An 18,432-nucleotide genomic window follows, 5' to 3' on the forward strand; every position below is an offset into this window, starting at 1 on the left:
CCAGTCCAACACTCTGTGTCATATAAGAGAAGCCATGTTGGATCAGGCCAATGGCCCATCCAGTCCAACACTCTGTGTCACATAAGAACATAAGAGAAGCCCTGCTGGATCAGGCCAGTGGCCCATCCAGTCCAACACTCTGAGTCACACAGTGGCCAAAAAACCCAAGTGCCATCTGGAGGTCCATCAGTGGAGCCAGGGAGGGCGGGATATAAATAAAAGGTATTATTATTATTATTATTCTTGTATTGTGAGAAAGGGAGAAAAGGACTTCTTTCTCTACTTTCTCCATTCCATGTATAATCTTGTCAACCTCTCTCATGTCACCCCGCAGTCGATGTTTCTCCAAGCTAAAGAGTCCCAAGTGTTTCAACCTTTCTTCATAGGGAAAGTGTTCCAGCCCTTTAATCCTTCTAGTTGCCCTTTTCTGCACTTTTCCCAGTGCTATAATATCCTTTTTGAGGTGCGGTGACCAGAACTGCACACAGTACTCCAAATGAGACCGCACCATCGATTTATACAGGGGCATTATGATACTGGCTGATTTGTTTTCAATTCCTTTCCTAATAATTCCCAGCATGGCGTTGGCCTTTTTTTGCAATCGCACACTGTCTTGACATTTTCAGTGAGTTCTCTACCATGACCCCAAGATCTCTCTCTTGGTCAGTCTCTGCCAGTTCACACCCCATCAACTTGTATTTGTAGCTGGGATTCTTGGCCCCAATGTGCATTGCTTTGCACTTGGCCACACTGAACCTCATTTGCCACGTTGATCCCTACTCGCCCAGCCTGAACGGTCTGACCAATCTCCAGTCAACAGTTAATTGGCAATGCAAAACAGAGAATCTGGGGGCACCTTTAAGACCAACTAAGTTTTGTTCTGGGCATAAGCTTTTGTGTGCCTGTACCTGAAGAAGCCTGCATGCGCACAGCGGCCAACACCCTGGGGGGGTGGGCCTCAGGAGGTTCTGCCACGGCCTCCCCGCCTACCTTCTCGATCTCCGGCTCCGAGACCAGCATGACGACCACGGAGACCTTCTGCTCGTAGATCATGAGCCAGAAGTCGGAGGCGGTGCCCACCAGCGGGGCCTGGGTGGCGATGATGGCGGGGCAGTAGGAGGAGAGGTCCTCCACCCGGCTGGCGTTGATGTAGTCGTCCTTGCCGGACTGGAGGACGATGCGGTTCTTGTCGTAGGGCATGATGTCCTGGTGGCGGTTCTTCATGGAGTAGCAGCGGGCGATGGCGATGGAGAGCTGCCGGGCGTCCTTCTCCTGGGTCTCCTGCAGCTCCTTCCAGAGGCCGTCCAGCTCGCTGGTCCCCCCCGCCGAGGCCGGCTTCTCCAGGCCCGCCACCCTCTCCCGGAAGCGCTCCAGCTCCACCAGGAGCCGCCGGATGTGCTCTGGCTTCTCATAGGGGTCCTTCTCGATCAGCTGGACGGCCTTCGAATTATAGAATCCTAGAGTTAGAAGGGACCACCAGGGTCATCTAGTCCAACCCCCTGCACAACGCAGGAAACTCACAAACACCTCCCCCTAAATTCACAGGATCTTAGAATCATAGAATCCTAGAGTTGGAAGGGACCTCCAGGGTCATCTAGTCCAACCCCCTGCACAATGCAGGAAACCCACAAACATCTCCCCCTAAATTCACAGGATCTCAGAATCCTAGAGTTGGAAGGGACCTCAAGGGTCATCCAGTCCAACCCCCTGCATAATGCAGGAAACCCACAAACACCCCCCCTTAAATTCACAGGATCTCCATCACTGTCAGATGGCCATCTAGCCTCTGTTGAAAAACCTCCAAGGAAGGAGAGCCCACCACCTCCCAAGGAGGAAGCCTGTTCCACTGAGGAACCGCTCTTAACTGTCAGGAAGTTCTTCCTAATGTTGAGCCGGAAACTCTTTTGATTTAATTGCAACCCACTGGTTTTGGTCTGACCTTTGGGGCCACAGAAAACAATTCCACACCATCCTCTAGATGACAGCCCTTCAAGTACTTGAAGATGGTGATCAGATCACCTCTCAGCTGCCTCCTCTCCAGGCTAAACATGCCCAGCTCCTTCAACCTTTCCTCATAGGACTTGGTCTCCAGACCCCTCACCATCTTCGTCGCCTTCCTCTGGACCCATTCCAGCTTCTCTGGATCCTTCTTAAAATGTGGTGCCCAAAACTGAATACTCCAGGTGAGGTCTTACCAGAGCAGAGTAAAGCGATACCATCACTTCTCGTGATCCGGACACCATACTTCTTGTTGATACAGCCCAAAATTGCATTTCCCTTTTTAGGCACCGCATCACACTGTTAACTCATGTTCAGCATATGTTCCACTAAGAGCCCTAGTTCCTTTTTGCACAGACTACTGCTAAGACAAGTCTCCCCCATCCTATAACCATGCATTGGATTTTTTCTACCTAATAGCAGAACTTCACATTTTTCCCCTGTTAAAATCATTTTATTGGTTTTAGCCCAGTTTCCCAGCCTGTCGAGGTCATCCTTTATCCTGTTTCTGTCTTCTACTGTATTTGCAACCCCTCCCAATTTAGTATCATTGGCAAATTTAATAAACATTCCCTCTGTTCCTTCATCCAGATCATTGATAAAGATGTTGAACAAAAGAGGTCCCAGGACAGATCCTTGAGGCACTCCACTTGTCACTTCTCTCCAGAATGAGGAACCATTCACAAGAAGATGATGAAGAAGATATTGGATTTATATCCCACCCTCCACTCTGAATCTCAGAGCAGCTCACAATCTCCTTTATCTCCGCCCCCCACAACAGACACCCTTTGAGGTGGGTGGGGCTGAGAGGGCTCTCACAACAGCTGCCCTTTCAAGGATAAGTCCTGTGAGAGCTATGGCTGACCCAAGGACATCCCAGCAGCTGCAAGGGGAGAAGAGGCGAATCAAACCCAGTTCTCCCAGACAAGAAGAAGAAGAATTGCAGATTTATACCCCGCCCTTCTCTCTGAATCAGAGACTCAGAGCGGCTTACAATCTCCTATATCTTTTCCCCCAACAACAGACACCCTGTGAGGTGGGTGGGGCTGAAAGAGGTCTCCCAGAAGCTGCCCTTTCAAGGACAGAGTCTCAGAGTGGCCTACAATCTCCTCTGCCTTCCTCCCCCCTCCCACAACAGACACCCTGCAAGGTGGGTGGGGCCGAGAGGGCTCTCCCAGCAGCTGCCCTTTCAAGGTCAACCTCTGCAAGAGCTCTGGCTGACTCAAGGCCAATCCAGCAGCTGTCAGTGGAGGAGTGCGGAATCAAACCAGGTTCTCCCAGATAAGAGTCCGTGCACTGAACCACTACACCAAACTGGCTCTCAATTAGAGCTATGGCTGACCCAAGGCCATTCCAGCAGCTGCAAGTGGAGGAGTGGGGAATCAAACCAGGTTCTCCCAGATAAAGGTCCACGCACTTAACCACTGCACCAGACTGGCTCTTTATTAGAGCTCTGGCTGACCCAAGGTCATTCCAGCAGCTGCAAGTGGAGGAGTGGGGAATCAAACCTGGTTCTCCCAGATAAGTGTCCACCACCCTTAACCACTGCACCAAACAAGCACTCTTTGGGTGCGATCTGTCCGCCAGCTACAGATCCGCCTAATGGTAACTGGATCCAACCCACATTTCACCAGCCTGCCAACAAGGACAGTCTGTGGAACCTTCTCAAAGGGCTTCCTCACCTTGGGCTTCAGGCCGTCCTTGGCGTCGGCCTTGGTGGGCTGCAGCAGGGGCTGGCTGACGGAGGCCTTGGCACAGCCCAGCTGGCTCTCGGGGCTGGAGGAGAGGAGGTCGTCGGTGGCGGAGCTCTGGCGGTGGAAGTGGAGCTCAGCTGGGCCCAAGGAGGAAGGCGGCAGTGGCGGGAGGGAGGAAGGCAGGAGGAGGGGAGGCGGGATGGGCTGTGGAGAGGGGGCCGGGGAGGGCACCACCACTCCGCCTGGCATCTGGGGCATGGCAGGGCTGGGGGCCGCAGGGATGTGGGGAGGGGCAGCTCGAGCGGGTGGGGGCTGAGGCCCGGCCAGCGCCAGGGGAGCCCCGGGAGGGATCGGGGGGGTGGCGGTTCCCGGAGGCCGGGGCAAGGGGCCGGAGCCGAATGCCACTTGAGCGGAGCAGCTGGGAGGGAAGGGCTGGTGGGGCATCATGGTGGGGACAGGGCCGGGGAAGGCCAGGGCCCCTGAGTGGGGAGGCAGGCCCAGCTTCTCATGGGCAGGGAGCTGGTAGTGTTGGGGTCCCGGCTGGCCTGGGAACTGCCCCTGGCCAGGAGGGAGAGGGGGGCCCTGGGCCCGGATGGGGGGCTGGCCTGGGCCCTGGGGTGGGAACGGGGGCGGGAAGGCCGGCGGCTGCTGCTGTGGGAGCCGGGCCTGGGGCAGGAACTGGGGCGGGAGCTGCTGGAGCGGCGGCTGGCCTGCCAGGGAGGGCTGCAGCTGCCCGTGAGCGGAGAAGCCCTGAGGGGGCTGAGCGACTGAGAAAGGAGGCAGGGCCTGCCGCATGGAGGGAGGGGCTCCGGCCTGGGCGTAGGGGAAGGGCAGGCCGGGCCCCTGCGGCCCAACCCAGGGAGGGAGAGGGCCGGCCGTGCCCCGGGGGGCTGCGCAGCTGGAGATGGGGGCCTGGATGCTGTCCACGGTGGTGGTGGCCGGCCGCACGGCTTGGGGGTGGGAAGGGAAGCCGCCGGCTCCAAAGGGGTGGGGGGCGGTGGGCAGCGGGCGGACAGGGTGGCCCCCGGAAGTAGCCGGCTGCCCCACGCAATAGGCCGGCCCCGGGGCGGAAAGGGGCCTGGGCAGGTGCTGCGGGGAGGCCCTGGGGGGAGGCAGCTGGGGCCCAGGGTAAGCGGCAGGCGGCAAGTGCACCCCGGGAGGGAAGGCCGCTGAGCCGGAGGCCGAAGAAGGGGCGGAGCTCAGAGGAGGCATGGCCGGCTGCGGGGCAGGCATGTGAGGGGCCCCCAGCACCACCGGGAAAGGCCCCTGCCCGGAGCTGCCCGGGATCGCAGGTACGAGGCCGGCCCCTCTGGCCGGGGCATAGTGTCTGGGCAGAGGAGCTGCGGCCACGTACTGGCCCGGTGGGTAGGGGGCTGCGGGCTGGCCTGCCAGCGGGGGCTGCAGAGGGGCGCTTGCTGCCCTGCCGCCCATCCCGAAGGCCTCGGGGCCCGGGGCTCTCAGCCCCCCGCAGACAGAGAGGGCGGCCAGGGCGTCCGGCGGGAGCTGTGCCAGGTGAGCTGCCAGCACTTCGGGAGGGAGGCTCCGCAGCTCCTCGGGCAGGTCGGCCAGGGACAGGGAGCTGAGGGGCAGGGGCTCCGCCGGGTCCAGCTCGGGGGCCTTCAGCTGCAGAGGCGGCTTGGGGGTGGTGGGCCGGGGCGGGGGCCTCTTCTTCATCTCCCTGCCAGAACAAGAACAGCCACACAAACGGCATGAGTGAGCGAGCGGGAAGGAAAGAAGAATAAGAATTGCAGGTTTATACCCTGAATCAGAGACTCTGAGCGGCTCACAATCTCCTTTATCTTCCTCCCCCACAACAGACACCCTGTGAGGTGGGTGGGGCTGAGAGAGCTCTCACAGCAGCTCCCCTTTCAAGGACAACCTCTGCCAGAGCTATGGCTGACCCAAGGCCATTCCAGTAGCAGCAAGGGGAGGAGTGCGGAATCAAACCTGGTTCTCCCAGATAAGAAGAAGAATTGCAGATTTATATCCCGCCCTTCTCCCTGACTCAGAGATTCTGAGTGGCTCACAAGTTCCTATATCTTCTCTCCCCACAACAGACACCCTGTGGGAGGGGGGGGGGGCTGAAAGAGCTCTCACAACAGCTGCCCGTTCAAGGACAACTCCTGCCAGAGCTATGGATAACCCAAGGCCATTCCAGCAGCTGCAAGTGGAGAAGAAGAAGAAGAAAAATTGCAGATTTATACCTCACCCTTCTCCCTGAATCAGAGACTCAGTGCGGCTCACAATCTCCTATATCTTCTCTCCCCACAACAGACATCCTGTGAGGTGGATGGGGCTGAGAGGGCTCTCACACAGCTGCCCTTTCAAGGTCAACCTCTGCCAGAGCTATGGCTGACCCAAGGCCATTCCAGCAGGTGCAAGTGGAGGAGCGGGGAACTGAACCCGGTTCTCTCAGATAAGAGTCTGCACACTTAACCACTACACCAAACTGGCTCTCTATTAGTGCTATGGCTGACCCAAGGCCATTCTAGCAGGTGCTAGTGGAGGAGTGGGGAATCAAACCCGATTCTCCCAGATAAGAGTCCATGCAGTTAACCATTATACCAAACTGGGTCTCTATTAGAGCTCTGGCTGACCCAAGGCTATTCCAGCAGCTGCAAGTGGAGGAGTGGGGAATCAAACCCGGTTCTCCCAGATAAGAGTCTGCACACTTAACCACTACACCAAACTGGCTCTCTATTAGAGCTCTGGCTGACCCAAGGCCATTCCAGCAGCTGCAAGCAGGGGAGTGGGGAATCAAACCCGGTTCTTCCAGATAAGAGTCCACACACTTAACCACTACACCCAACTGGCTCTCTATTAGAGCTATGGCTGACCCAAGGCCATTGCAGCAGGTGCAAGTGGAGGAGCGGGGAATTGAACCCAGTTCTATCAGATAAGAGTCTGCACACTTAACCAGTACACCAAACTGGCTCTCTATGAGAGCTCTGGCTGACCTCAGGCCATTCCAGCAGCTGCAAGTGGGGCGGTGGGGAATCAAACCCGGTTCTCCCAGATAAGAATCCTCGCACTTAACCACTACACCCAACTGGCTCTCTATTAGCGCTCTGGCTGACCCAAGGCCATTCCAGCAGCTGCAAGTGGGGCGGTGGGGAATCAAACCCAGTTCTCCCCCAGATAAGAGTCCACAGTCTAATAGGCTGACCAAAGGCCATTCCAGCAGCTGCAAGTGGAGGAGTGGGGAATCAAACCCGGTTCTCCCAGATAAGAGTCCGCACACTTAACCACTACACCCAACTGGCTCTCTATTAGAGCTATGGCTGACCCAAGGCCATTCCAGAAGGTGCAAGTGGAGGAGTGGGGAATCGAACCCGGTTCTCCCAGATAAGAGTCCATGCACTTAACCACAACACCAAACTGGCTCTCATCGGCTGGCCGGCCTCCGAGCCCAGAGACTTTCCCAGCTTCGATGTGCGACAGAACAGCTGTGAGACTGAAGGTGAAGGGGCAGGCCAGGCAAACTCCCTGCCCGAGGGCCCAGAGCACTTTGGCCAGTCCAGGCGTCTCCAGTGGCAAGGAGCCCTCCTGAAATCCTTGGCCTCTACTGAGCCCTTTGCCTGGGTTGCCCTGGATGCCAATGCTGGACAGGCCTCGAATAATTTAGTAACTTTCAATCTGAGGGAGGTGGGAGAGGGGTCATGGGGGCAACCGCGGAACTCTCGGCCCGAGAAAGAACCCACTGCAAGGAGGGAGGGGCTGTGGCCCGGGGGTAGGGGGAGGGCAGGCCTGGCCCATGTGGCCCCATAAAGCCGCCCTGTTGGGGTGGCCCCACCCAGGGAGAGAGAGGGCCGGGGGGGCTGTGCAGCTGGAGATGGGGGCCTGGATGCTGCCCAAAGTGCATTCCCTTCACCCATTTCTTCTGGTCCACCCCTTGTGGTCTTCTGCTCTCCTTCCCCAAACACCTGCATTTGTTAAATGTCTGATGGAGTGTGCTCAGCGAGCACGCCAAAGCTGACGTTCTGAATAAAACTAAGTTGGTCTTAAAGGTCACTCGACTCCTGTTCTGTTCTACTATTTCAGACCGACTGGCCTGATCCAACATGGCTTCTCTATAAGTTGGTCTTAAAGGTGCAATCGCCTCTGTATCCTTGGTGCTTGGGGGGTGGGAACTGTGGGAGGGCTTCTAGCGTTCTGGCCCCACTGATGGATCTCCAGATGGCACCTTGGTTTTTTGGCCCCTGTGTGACACCGAGTGCTGGACTGGATGGGCCACTGGCCCGATCCAGCCTGGCTTCTCTTTAAGTTGGTCTTAAAGGTGCAATCGACTCCTAGTTTGTTCTACTAGTTCAGACCAACACGGCTGCCGACTTGGATTTAATTTGTTTCTGTTAAGTTTAAAGAGCTCACGCCTCAAAGGGCACAAGAATCGTTTTCACTAAATATCGTGACTATCAACGGATTGGAAATTCTACTTTAATGAATATGGGGGAAATAACAGTACTCCAAATGGACTGAAAACTACCATGATGCCCTTTGAAAAATTATAAAGAACGTTGAAGTGCAGGAGCTGCGGGGGGAAAGGAACTGCGCCAGAGCTGGTCTAGAGTGCACTGGCCCTTTAACCTTTCAAAGGGCCACTGTTTCAGTGGATGGCCGATTCCTGCAGCCCCAGGAAACCAAAGGCCCTTTAAAGGGTAGGGGTTTTTCTTACCATCAAGTTACAGCCGATTTACAGTGACCCCTAGTGAGGTTTTCAAGCAGAGGTGATTGGCCATTGCCTTCCTCTGAAGAGTCTTCCTTGGTGGTCTCCCTTCCGAGAAGTGATGAGGCCATCCCACGCCACCTTCTCTCCCCGTATCTGGCTGCACGTCCTTTATGAACTACAGAGTCCGTGTCTCCCTCCCTAGTCCAGCATCTGACCGCAAAGGACGGCAGCGGCAGCCGCTCCTCCCCGCAAACGCAGCACTCACCTCTCCAAGAGCTGCTGCCGGGTGACTTCCGCCCCCTTGCAGCCGGCCTGGGCTTTCTCCAGAAGTTTGGCTACTTTGCCCTCCAGGTCAGCGTAGAAATCCTTTCCCTCCTGGGACTTCTTCATCAGGTCCTCGTAAGCCTCGTAGGACGCCACCAACGTCTGCAGGGTGGTGTTCCACCTGGGGAAGGAGAGACAGCTGGGCTCGAGGCGGGAAGCAGCAGCCCCAGGCAGGGCGGACGGCTCCCGGTACGGGCAGGGGACTGTTCCTCAGGGATCACAGGCTGGAGATGCTGAGAGTGACAGAGGCATCTGGAGGCTCCAGACAGCACTCTTTTTCCATGGGTGGCCATGACATGTGTTGGACTTATGTGTTGGACTGGAAGGGCCATTGGCCTGATCCAACATGGCTTCTCTTATGTTCTTATGTGGCACAGAGTGTTGGACTGGATGGGCCACTGGCCTGATCCAACATCGCTTCTCTTATGTTCTTATGTGACACAGAGTGTTGGACTGGATGGGCCATTGGCCTGATCCAACAGGGCTTCTCTTATGTTCTTATGTGAGACAGAGTATTGGACTGGAGGGGCCACTGGCCTGATCCAACAGGGCTTCTCTTATGTTCTTATGTGACACAGAGTGTTGGACTGGATGGGCCACTGGCCTGATCCAACAGGGCTTCTCTTATGTTCTTATGTGAGACAGAGTATTGGACTGGAGGGGCCACTGGCCTGATCCAACAGGGCTTCTCTTATGTTCTTATGTGACACAGAGTGTTGGACTGGATGGGCCACTGGCCTGATCCAACAGGGCTTCTCTTATGTTCTTATGTGACACAGAGTGTTGGACTGGATGGGCCACTGGCCTGATCCAACAGGGCTTCTCTTATGTTCTTATGTGACACAGAGTATTGGACTGGAGGGGCCACTGGCCTGATCCAACAGGGCTTCTCTTATGTTCTTATGTGACACAGAGTGTTGGACTGGATGGGCCACTGGCCTGATCCAACAGGGCTTCTCTTATGTTCTTATGTGACACAGAGTGTTGGACTGGATGGGCCACTGGCCTGATCCAACAGGGCTTCTCTTATGTGACACAGAGTGTTGGACTGGATGGGCCATTGGCCTGATCCAACAGGGCTTCTCTTATGTTCTTATGTGAAACAGAGTGTTGGACTGCATGGGCCACTGGCCTGATCCAACAGGGCTTCTCTTATGTTCTTATGTGACACAGAGTGTTGGACTGGAGGGGCCACTGGCCTGATCCAACATCGCTTCTCTTATGTTCTTATGTGACACAGAGTGTTGGACTGGATGGGCCATTGGCCTGATCCAACAGGGCTTCTCTTATGTTCTTATGTGAGACAGAGTATTGGACTGGAGGGGCCACTGGCCTGATCCAACAGGGCTTCTCTTATGTTCTTATGTGACACAGAGTGTTGGACTGGATGGGCCACTGGCCTGATCCAACAGGGCTTCTCTTATGTTCTTATGTGACACAGAGTATTGGACTGGAGGGGCCACTGGCCTGATCCAACAGGGCTTCTCTTATGTTCTTATGTGACACAGAGTGTTGGACTGGATGGGCCACTGGCCTGATCCAACAGGGCTTCTCTTATGTTCTTATGTGACACAGAGTGTTGGACTGGATGGGCCACTGGCCTGATCCAACAGGGCTTCTCTTATGTTCTTATGTGACACAGAGTGTTGGACTGGATGGGCCACTGGCCTGATCCAACAGGGCTTCTCTTATGTTCTTATGTGACACAGAGTGTTGGACTGGAGGGGCCACTGGCCTGATCCAACAGGGCTTCTCTTATGTTCTTATGTGACACAGAGTGTTGGACTGGATGGGCCACTGGCCTGATCCAACAGGGCTTCTCTTATGTGACACAGAGTGTTGGACTGGATGGGCCACTGGCCTGATCCAACAGGGCTTCTCTTATGTTCTTATGTGACACAGAGTATTGGACTGGAGGGGCCACTGGCCTGATCCAACAGGGCTTCTCTTATGTTCTTATGTGACACAGAGTGCTGGACTGGATGGGCCATTGGCCTGATCCAACAGGGCTTCTCTTATGTTCTTATGTGACACAGAGTGTTGGACTGGAGGGGCCACTGGCCTGATCCAACAGGGCTTCTCTTATGTTCTTCTGTGACACAGAGTGTTAGACTGGAGGGGCCATTGGCCTGATCCAACATGGCTTCTCTTCTGTTCTTATGTGACACAGAGTGTTGGACTGGAGGAGCCATTGGCCTGATCCAACATGGCTTCTCTTCTGTTCTTATGTGACACAGAGTGTTGGACTGGAGGGGCCACTGGCCTGATCCAACATGGCTTCTCTTATGTTCTTATGTGAAAGAGAGTGTTGGACTGGATGGGCCATTGGCCTGATCCAACAGGGCTTCTCTTATGTTCTTATGTGAAACAGAGTGTTGGACTGGATGGGCCACTGGCCTGATCCAACAGGGTTTCTCTTATGTGAAACAGAGTGTTGGACTGGATGGGCCACTGGCCTGATCCAACAGGGCTTCTCTTATGTGACACAGAGTGTTGACCTGGGTGGGCCACTGGCCTGATCCAACAGGGCTTCTCTTATGTTCTTATGTGACACAGAGTGTTGGACTGCATGGGCCACTGGCCTGATCCAACAGGGCTTCTCTTATGTTCTTATGTGACACAGAGTGTTGGACTGGAGGGGCCACTGGCCTGATCCAACAGGGCTTCTCTTATGTGACACAGAGTGTTGGACTGGATGGGCCATTGGCCTGATCCAACAGGGCTTCTCTTATGTTCTTATGTGAAACAGAGTGTTGGACTGCATGGGCCACTGGCCTGATCCAACAGGGCTTCTCTTATGTTCTTATGTGACACAGAGTGTTGGACTGGAGGGGCCACTGGCCTGATCCAACATCGCTTCTCTTATGTTCTTATGTGACACAGAGTGTTGGACTGGATGGGCCATTGGCCTGATCCAACAGGGCTTCTCTTATGTTCTTATGTGAGACAGAGTATTGGACTGGAGGGGCCACTGGCCTGATCCAACAGGGCTTCTCTTATGTTCTTATGTGACACAGAGTGTTGGACTGGATGGGCCACTGGCCTGATCCAACAGGGCTTCTCTTATGTTCTTATGTGACACAGAGTATTGGACTGGAGGGGCCACTGGCCTGATCCAACAGGGCTTCTCTTATGTTCTTACGTGACACAGAGTGTTGGACTGGATGGGCCACTGTCCTGATCCAACAGGGCTTCTCTTATGTTCTTATGTGACACAGAGTGTTGGACTGGATGGGCCACTGGCCTGATCCAACAGGGCTTCTCTTATGTTCTTATGTGACACAGAGTATTGGACTGGAGGGGCCACTGGCCTGATCCAACAGGGCTTCTCTTATGTTCTTATGTGACACAGAGTGTTGGACTGGATGGGCCACTGGCCTGATCCAACAGGGCTTCTCTTATGTTCTTATGTGACAGAGAGTATTGGACTGGAGGGGCCACTGGCCTGATCCAACAGGGCTTCTCTTATGTTCTTATGTGACACAGAGTGTTGGACTGGATGGGCCACTGGCCTGATCCAACAGGGCTTCTCTTATGTTCTTATGTGACACAGAGTGTTGGACTGGAGGGGCCATTGGCCTGATCCAACATGGCCTCTCTTATGTTCTTATGTGACGAGGAGTGTTGGACTGGATGGGCCATTGGCCTGATCCAACATGGCTTCTCTTCTGTTCTTATGTGACACAGAGTGTTGGACTGGATGGGCCATTGGCCTGATCCAACAGGGCTTCTCTTATGTTCTTATGTGACACAGAGTGTTGGACTGGAGGGGCCACTGGCCTGACCCAACATGGCTTCTCTTATGTTCTTATGTGACACAGAGTTTTGGACTGGATGGGCCACTGGCCTGATCCAACAGGGCTTCTCTTATGTGACGCAGAGTGTTGGACTGGATGGGCCATTGGCCTGATCCAATAGGGCTTCTTTTATGTTCTTATGTGACACAGAGTGTTGGACTGGATGGGCCATTGGCCTGATCCAATAGGGCTTCTTTTATGTTCTCATGTGACACAGAGTGTTGGACTGGATGGGCCATAGGCCTGACCCAACATGGCTTCTCTTATGTTCTTATGTGACACAGAGTGTTGGACTGGATGGGCCATAGGCCTGATCCAACAGGGCTTCGCTTATGTTCTTATGTGACACAGAGTGTTGGACTGGATGGGCCATTGGCCTGAACCAACAGGGCTCCTCTTATGTTCTTATGTGACACAGAGTGTTGGACTGGATGGGCCATTGGCCTGATTCAACAGGGCTTCTCTTATGTGACGCAGAGTGTTGGACTGGATGGGCCACTGGCCTGATCCAACAGGGCTTCTCTTATGCTCTTATGTGACACAGAGTGTTGGACTGGAGGGGCCACTGGCCTGATCCAACAGGGCTTCTCTTATGTTCTTATGTGACGCAGAGTGTTGGACTGGAGGGGCCACTGGCCTGATCCAACAGGGCTTCTCTTATGTTCTTACCATGAAAAGAGAATTACCCATTCAAAACATACAGATTGATCAATCTAGCGGAGAGGGATCAAGTGCTAGGTTCCTTTTGTGGTGGGGCTTTCTTTCCTCCTTTCGCTACTCCTCAGACTCTACAGGCCTTGAGCATTATCAATTGTTCCCAGGAAGGAATAAGAGGAAGAATAGAAGAATTCAAGACGGAAAGGGAAGGCTATAATGCATTAGAGAAGGTATCTTGTCACGGGCTATTCATACTCTCGCAGCCTGAACAAGGAATTTAGCAAACAAAAGAATACTTGCTACCCTAGAATTCATATACATTTACATACTAAAATATCTAGGGCCAGCTCATTCCCCCGGTTTCATCCAGTTCTCTCTAGCCTCCTTATATCACAGACATGCAAACAGACGTTTCTCGTTTTCTGTGATGCCTCAACCACAGCCATGGTATCTATAGTTTGGGAAGGCTGAATCCTGGCCGCTCGCCCCGTCCACGGACTCACTTGTGCTCCACCTCCGCCAGGGCCTTCCGCACCGCGGCGTACTTGACGTTGGCCTCCGTCAAGGCCTTGAGGATGTTCTCTTGGGCGGCCAGGTTCTGCTCCAGGTACACCTTGATCTGGTCGTACTTCTTCAGCTGCTCTTCGAAGAGTTTCTGGGCACAAGCAAAGGGAGAGGACAGGAGATGGAGCTGAAAGAGGGCGCCAGCGTTCCAGCCAGTCCCCCAGGAATAAGTTCAGAGCACCTGGAACCCAGAGATCTAGGTCTTGTCCAAGAAGCACAATCTCTTTGGGGAGTGCCATTTGGCATGTCAGCAGCACCAAAAACCATCCTGTTCTCCTCTGTAAGCTTCAGTTGGCCAAGAGCTGGGCTGGTTACCATCTTTCCACAATGGTTTTTGCTGTTGTTCTGAATTGTTTATGAACATATGAAGCTGCCTTCTACTGAATCAGACTCTCAGTCCATCAAAGTCAGTATTGTCTATTCAGACTGGCAGCCGCTCTCTAGGGTCTCCAGCTGAGGTTTTTCACGCCTACTTGCCTGGACTCTTTGAGTTGGAGATGCCGGGGATTGAACCTGGGACCTTCTGCTTACCAAGTAGATGCTCTACCACTGAGTCACTATACCTCCCAACAGAAAACCTAGGTGTGAACATTTGAAGCTGCCTTCCACTGAATCAGACCCCCCTGGGTCCATCCAAGTCAGTCTTGTCTGCTCAGACTGGCAGCGGCTCTCCAGGGTCTCCAGCTGAGGTTTTTCACGCCTACTTGCCTGGACTCTTTGAGTTGGAGATGCCGGGGATTGAACCTGGGACCTTCCGTTTACCAAGCAGATGCTCTAACACTGAGCCACTGTCCCTCCCCTTTGCCATTTTTTTTTAATATCAAATCTCAGCTTACTTAAGATGACCCCTGTTGGGGTTTTCAAGGTGCAGGATGTGCAGAGGTGTTTGGCCACAGCCTGCCTCTGTGGAGCGGCCCTGGACTTCCACGGTGGTCTCCTCTCTGAGTCCTAACCAGGCCCGACCCTGCTTAGCTTCCAAGAGCAGCTAGACTGGGCCCATCCAGGTCAGGATAATCTACCCAGCCTTTTCCCATCTCTTCCTGCTTTCCTTCCTCCAAGCCACTCAGGCGTGGGCGTCCTTCCTCATTCCATCCTCACAACCACCTTGTAAGGTGAGCTAGAAACAAAGGGGCTCCCGTGGTCTCCCAGTACATTTCCTGTCCCGACAGGAATGTCCCCCTGATGTCTCCAGCCAGACGCTGGGGCTGGAACCACAACTCTACCCTGGCCCTCACAAGTGCATCAGAGTGTCTTAGAATCCTAGAGCTGGAAGGGACCTCCAGGATCATCTAGTCCAGCCCCCTGTACAACGCAGGAAACTCACAAACACCTCCCCCTCAATCCACAGGATCTTCATTGCTGTCAGATGGCCATCTAGCCTCTGTTTAAGAACCTCCAAGGAAGGAGAGCCCACCTCCTCCTGAGGAAGCCTGTTCCACTGAGGAATTGCTCTAACAGTCAGGAAGTTCTTCCTAATGTTGAGCTGGAAACTCTTTTGATTTAATTTCAACCCACTGGTTGTGGTCCTACCTTCTGGGGCCACAGAAAACAATTCCACACCATCCTCTATATGACAGCCCTTCAAGGACTTGAAGATGGCGATCCTATCACCTCTCAGCTGCCTCCTCTCCAGGCTAAACATGCCCAGCTCCTTCAACCTTTCCTCATAGGACTTGGTCTCCAGACCCCTCACCATCTTCGTCGCCCTCCTCTGGACCCGTTCCAGCTTGTCTATATCCTTCTTAACTTGTGGTGCCCAAAACTGAACACAAGACTCCAGGTGAGGTCTTCCCAGAGCAGAGTAAAGCGATACCATCACATCACGTGATACAGCCCAAAATTGCAACTGCCAACCCTCCCACTCCCCTCTGCACCAACAAGGGGGTGCCCCCTCCCTCCAAGGACCCCCTGGCGGCTCCCACCTTCATCTCGGATCTGTCCGTCGTCACCAGGGATGTAGTGATGTCGTCCTTCAGGATCATCTCGCGCAGCTGCTGCTCCAGGGAGACCCGCTGGTCCTTCATCTCCTGCACTTTGGCCAGGATCCGCTTCAGGTTCTGCAGCACTTGCTTGTCCTCTGAGAGGAGAGGAGCCACTGGTCAGCTTCAGCCAAGAGGAGACCCCCCCTTCCCAGATCTACCTCTTGGGTGGGACCCTGCCAACAGCAGTGCTTCCCCTGTTCAAAGGAGCCCCCCTCTGCTTCTGCACTGGAGGAAACTGTCCCCGTTTGGGGGGCAGGGCACCTGGGCTCCCACCTCCCACCGGTTTGCAAAAATTAAAAGCAAACGACCATAACATTGTACGTAAAAAGGCATAAAATGCTGTTGTGATATACAGAGATAACAAAATATGGCAGTTACGGCGAACAAATTGGCAAAAGTGTTTCACCATTTCCTGACTGAATTGTTAAGAGTGTGCAGTTCTGGTCACCGCACCTCAAAAAGGATATTATAGCATTGGAGAAAGTGCAGAAAAGGGCAACTAGAATGATTAAAGGGCTGGAGCACTTTCCCTATGAAGAAAGGTTGAAACGCTTGGGACTCTTTAGCTTGGAGAAACGTCGACTGCGGGGTGACATGAGAGAGGTTTACAAGATAATGCATGGGATGGAGAAAGTAGAGAAAGAAGTCCTTTTCTCCCTTTTTCACAATACGAGAACTCCTGGGCATTCGATGAAATTGCTGAGCAGTCGGGTTAAAACGGATAAAAGGAAGTCCTTCTTCACCCAAAGGGTGATTAACATGTGGAATTCACTGCCACAGGAGGTGGTGTCGGCTACAAGCATAGCCAGCTTCAGGAGGGGGTTAGTTAAAAATATGGAGCAGAGGTCCATCTATGTGTGTGTGTGTGTGTGTGTGTGTGTGTGTGTATATATAATAAATTTATATTATATATAAATTTTTTGCCACTGTGTGACACAGAGTGTTGGACTGGATGGGCCATTGGCCTGATCCAACATGGCTTCTCTTATGTTCTTATGTGACACAGAGTGTTGGGCTGGATGGGCCATTGGCCTGATCCAACAGGGCTTCTCTTATGTGACACAGAGTGTTGGACTGGATGGGCCATTGACCTGATCCAACAGGGCTTCTCTTATGTTCTTATGTGACACAGAGTGTTGGGCTGGATGGGCCACTGGCCTGATCCAACAGGGCTTCTCTTATGTGACACAGAGTGTTGGACTGGATGGGCCATTGACCTGATCCAACAGGGCTTCTCTTATGTTCTTATGTGACACAGAGTGTTGGACTGGACGGGCCATTGGCCTGATCTAACATGGCTTCTCTTATGTTCTTATGTGACACAGAGTGCTGGACTGGATGGGCCATTGGCCTGATCCAACATGGCTTCTCTTATGTTCTTATGTGACACAGAGTGTTGGGCTGGATGGGCCACTGGCCTGATCCAACAGGGCTTCTCTTATGTGACACAGAGTGTTGGACTGGATGGGCCATTGACCTGATCCAACAGGGCTTCTCTTATGTTCTTATGTGACACAGTGTTGGACTGGATGGGCCATTGGCCTGATCCAACATGGCTTCTCTTATGTTCTTATTAAGAGTTTTCCCTAATTTTTGTGGCAAGCCAGCCAACTTTTGCTAATCTGTATGCAACCTCAGGGTTCTTCTTGCCAAGACGATTCTTAAGGAGTTGCAGCATTTGACTATGGGTAAAAGGCATGGCTGTGGGAAATGGAAGTACTTCGCGATGATCATTTATAAGCCTCACGGTCAAATATGATGTGGACTAAAGATTCGATACCATCGTTGCAGCAGGGGCATAATCGTTCCTGGAACGGCACTTTTTTGTATCTCTCCTCCTCCACAGCTGAAGGGAGAACGTCCCACCTCATATGAGTGAACGTTCTCCCACCAGTTTCCATGTTCTCCTGCAGCAGAGCATGTGGGCCTAACCAGGGCAGAAAACCGGGACTGAAGGCCTGTCAACTGAACTTCAGAACGCAAGGGCAGAGGACCTCCAGCCTCTCCAGCTCAGCGGCTAGGCAGAAGGGTTCGAGGTGCAGGCATCGGAACGGCAGTCAGGTGGGTTCTCTTGGTAGAGGAACAGCCCCACAGCAGACCCCTACGCAGGTCCTCTGGCTAAGCTCCCCACCCAACTGTTCAAGGCACCACAGTGAGGAAGACGAAGACTGCAGATTTATACCCCACCTTTCTCTCTGAATAAGAGACTCAGAGCGGCTTACAACAGACACCCTGTAAGGTGGGTGGGGCTGAGAGAGCTCTCCCAGAAGCTGCCCTTTCAAGGACAACCTCTGCCAGAGCTATGGCTGACCCAAGGCCATTCCAGCAGCTGCAACTGGAGGAGTGGGGAATCAAACCCGGTTCTCCCAGATAAGAGTCCATGCACTTAACCACTACACCCAACTGGCTCTCTATTAGAGCTATGGCTGACCCAAGGCCATTCCAGGAGGTGCAAGTGGAGGAGTGGAGAATCAAACCTGGTTCTCCCAGATAAGAGTCTGCGCACTTAACCACTACACCCAACTGGCTCTCTATTAGAGCTATGGCTGACCCAAGGCCATTCCAGCAGCTGCAACTGGAGGAGTGGGGAATCAAACCCGGTTCTCCCAGATAAGAGTCCATGCACTTAACCACTACACCCAACTGGCTCTCTATTAGAGCTATGGCTGACCCAAGGCCATTCCAGGAGGTGCAAGTGGAGGAGTGGAGAATCAAACCCGGTTCTCCCAGATAAGAGCCCATGCACTTAA

The 18,432-nt window shown here is 53.7% G+C and overlaps 1 protein-coding gene across 1 annotated transcript in view; it reads right to left on the reverse strand.

Moving 5' to 3' along the window:
- The window catches only part of PTPN23 (protein tyrosine phosphatase non-receptor type 23), a 71,788-nt gene that overhangs the window by 10,062 nt on the left and 43,294 nt on the right, over positions 1 to 18,432 (reverse strand). Inside the window, 5 exon segments of the mRNA XM_060247890.1 lie at positions 991 to 1,440; positions 3,681 to 5,370; positions 8,624 to 8,803; positions 13,640 to 13,791; positions 15,623 to 15,777. Coding sequence (XP_060103873.1) covers positions 991 to 1,440; positions 3,681 to 5,370; positions 8,624 to 8,803; positions 13,640 to 13,791; positions 15,623 to 15,777 — 2,627 coding nt within the window.

This window comes from Heteronotia binoei, chromosome 10, assembly GCF_032191835.1.
Source record: "Heteronotia binoei isolate CCM8104 ecotype False Entrance Well chromosome 10, APGP_CSIRO_Hbin_v1, whole genome shotgun sequence".
NCBI lineage: Eukaryota > Metazoa > Chordata > Lepidosauria > Squamata > Gekkonidae > Heteronotia > Heteronotia binoei.